Source organism: Musca vetustissima, unplaced genomic scaffold, assembly GCF_032173495.1.
Source record: "Musca vetustissima isolate MV318-11 ecotype Yass unplaced genomic scaffold, APGP_CSIRO_Mvet_v1 utg38073, whole genome shotgun sequence".
Lineage (NCBI taxonomy): Eukaryota > Metazoa > Arthropoda > Insecta > Diptera > Muscidae > Musca > Musca vetustissima.
This window is the reverse complement of record NW_026887756.1, coordinates 88,282-90,229: the sequence shown is the minus strand read 5'-3', so window position 1 is coordinate 90,229 and position 1,948 is coordinate 88,282. Positions and strand designations below refer to the sequence as shown.

General features: G+C 40.8%; 1 protein-coding gene across 1 annotated transcript; it reads right to left on the bottom strand.

Moving 5' to 3' along the window:
- Positions 1 to 650: 650 nt before the first annotated feature.
- On the bottom strand, positions 651 to 1,458 carry LOC133335463 (uncharacterized; the record flags this gene model as incomplete). The annotated part of the gene is made up of 1 exon (XM_061543737.1): positions 651 to 1,458. A coding segment is annotated over exon 1 (808 nt), but the record flags the coding sequence as incomplete, so codon positions are not given.
- Positions 1,459 to 1,948: the final 490 nt, after the last annotated feature.

Genomic DNA, 1,948 nt, shown 5'->3' with positions numbered 1-1,948 from the left:
TAAGTGGATCACGTTCACCAACGCAGTCCCTAACAAAACACCTCGAGAATTGGATGTAAAACATGTTTGAATTACTCCACCCCCTGGAATAGTGGACTGTATTGAATTGGGAGAAAATGGAGTGGAGTGTGGGCTTAAATTGGTAGAGCTCGTAGGTGAATGTGATGGATGACTATTTGACGAACGATCATGGGGCATAGTGTTGTGCCGCCTCTGACATTCGAAACAATTATTTTTACTCGAACATTTTTTTATGTGGTGAGTTTTCGAGAAACAGTTCATACATAGACCTTGCTTCTTGATCTCAGCCACTCGTTGTTCAACATCCATAGCAATGAATGTAGGACATTTTCGGATAATATGAGCAGAATTTGTGCACAAAGGACAATTTGGAGCCGTAACATTGGTCTGGAACGAGCTGAACTTCGAATTATTTGAATGGTTGTAGGATTTAGTTTTATGGCCATCAGACTTCGGATAATTGCGCATCTCGGAGACGGATTCGAGCGTACGATGTCGATTCGTAAGGAAAGAATCAAGGTGAACCCATTTTGGAATAACAGTCTTGTCAGCCAAACCTTGTTCCCAAAGCGTCAGAGTTGAGTCAGGAAGACGATTCGAACAAAGAAAAACAAATATTGGGTCCCAACTTCTGACGCCGATATCGTACAGAGATAACGCAGCAATACAAGAATTTATGTCGCGTTGCAATGACTTAATTGCACTCGCTGACTCGGAATTAATTGCAGGAAGATTGAATAGAACTTTCAACTGGCCATTAACAAGAATTCGCTTATTTTCGAAACGATCGCACAAACCGTTCCAAGCAAGTTGAAAACCTTGATTTGTCAAAGGTGCACGTTGAACAATATCTCGAGCTTCGCCTTTAGTCTTCTGGGTCAAATGAAACAATCGCTCGACTGGACTGAGCCTAGAATTATTTATGTACACGGCTGTGAACATATCTCGGAAAGTAGGCCATGACATATAATCCCCGTTGAAGACTTCGGTGTCGCATGGAGGCAGATTGAACGAATAATTTGAACCATGATCATTATGGATTGTAGCATTAGGACTCTGGATCGAAGGGTTCGGACGTGAAACAGAAGGCTCTTTAGGAACTGTTTGCCTTTGGAGATCCTCAGACAACTGCGTGAGGCGAGCCAAGCACTCGCAATAAGTGACATAGGCACTATTGTATTTGGCCTGGAACGTCTCGAGCTCCGAAGCGGCATCTGCATCTTCTTCGTGTTCATCATACTCCTCGTTCTGTTCTTCGCTAGCTCGATCGGACATAAATTGGTCATACGCTGATTTGATGCCTGCCCATAAGGATTTAACTTCCGAAATATGTATCTTTATGAATTGGGCAGACGTCAAGGGAACATTACCACCAACAACCTCGGCATTGAAGGTGACCAGACGATCAGCTTGACGAATGAAGGCTTCCAAGGACATTATCGCTCAGTAAAAATTAATGAAAGTTTATTTAGAACAAGAAACTAGCAAAGAATAAGCGAAGAACAGCGAGAACGGGAAGAAATAGGGTAACTTCCCAACCAAATTTGTTCACGAATATCTAAAAAAATGGTTGAAAAATACGTTTTTCTTTGTATTTTCTCCTTTGTACAGCGCCACCTAGCGGTAAATGAATGGACAATGGATAAAACAATGGAAAGAACTAAAAGCAGTAGGTTAATTTCCACGAAAAACCGGAATAATATTGAAAATATTATGATTTTTGAGGTATTTTCGTATATATATAAAACGCCCCCTGGCGGCGAACGAACACACTATATATTTGCACAGTCAGAAATAAATCCGCAGTGAGCAAATGTCAAAAAAATCAAAGATCACCCAGGAAATAATAATAAATAATTGAAAGAATTAAAGTTTTTTAGGTGATTTAGAATTTGCAGAGCGCCCTCTAGTGGTGGAAAAACGTACT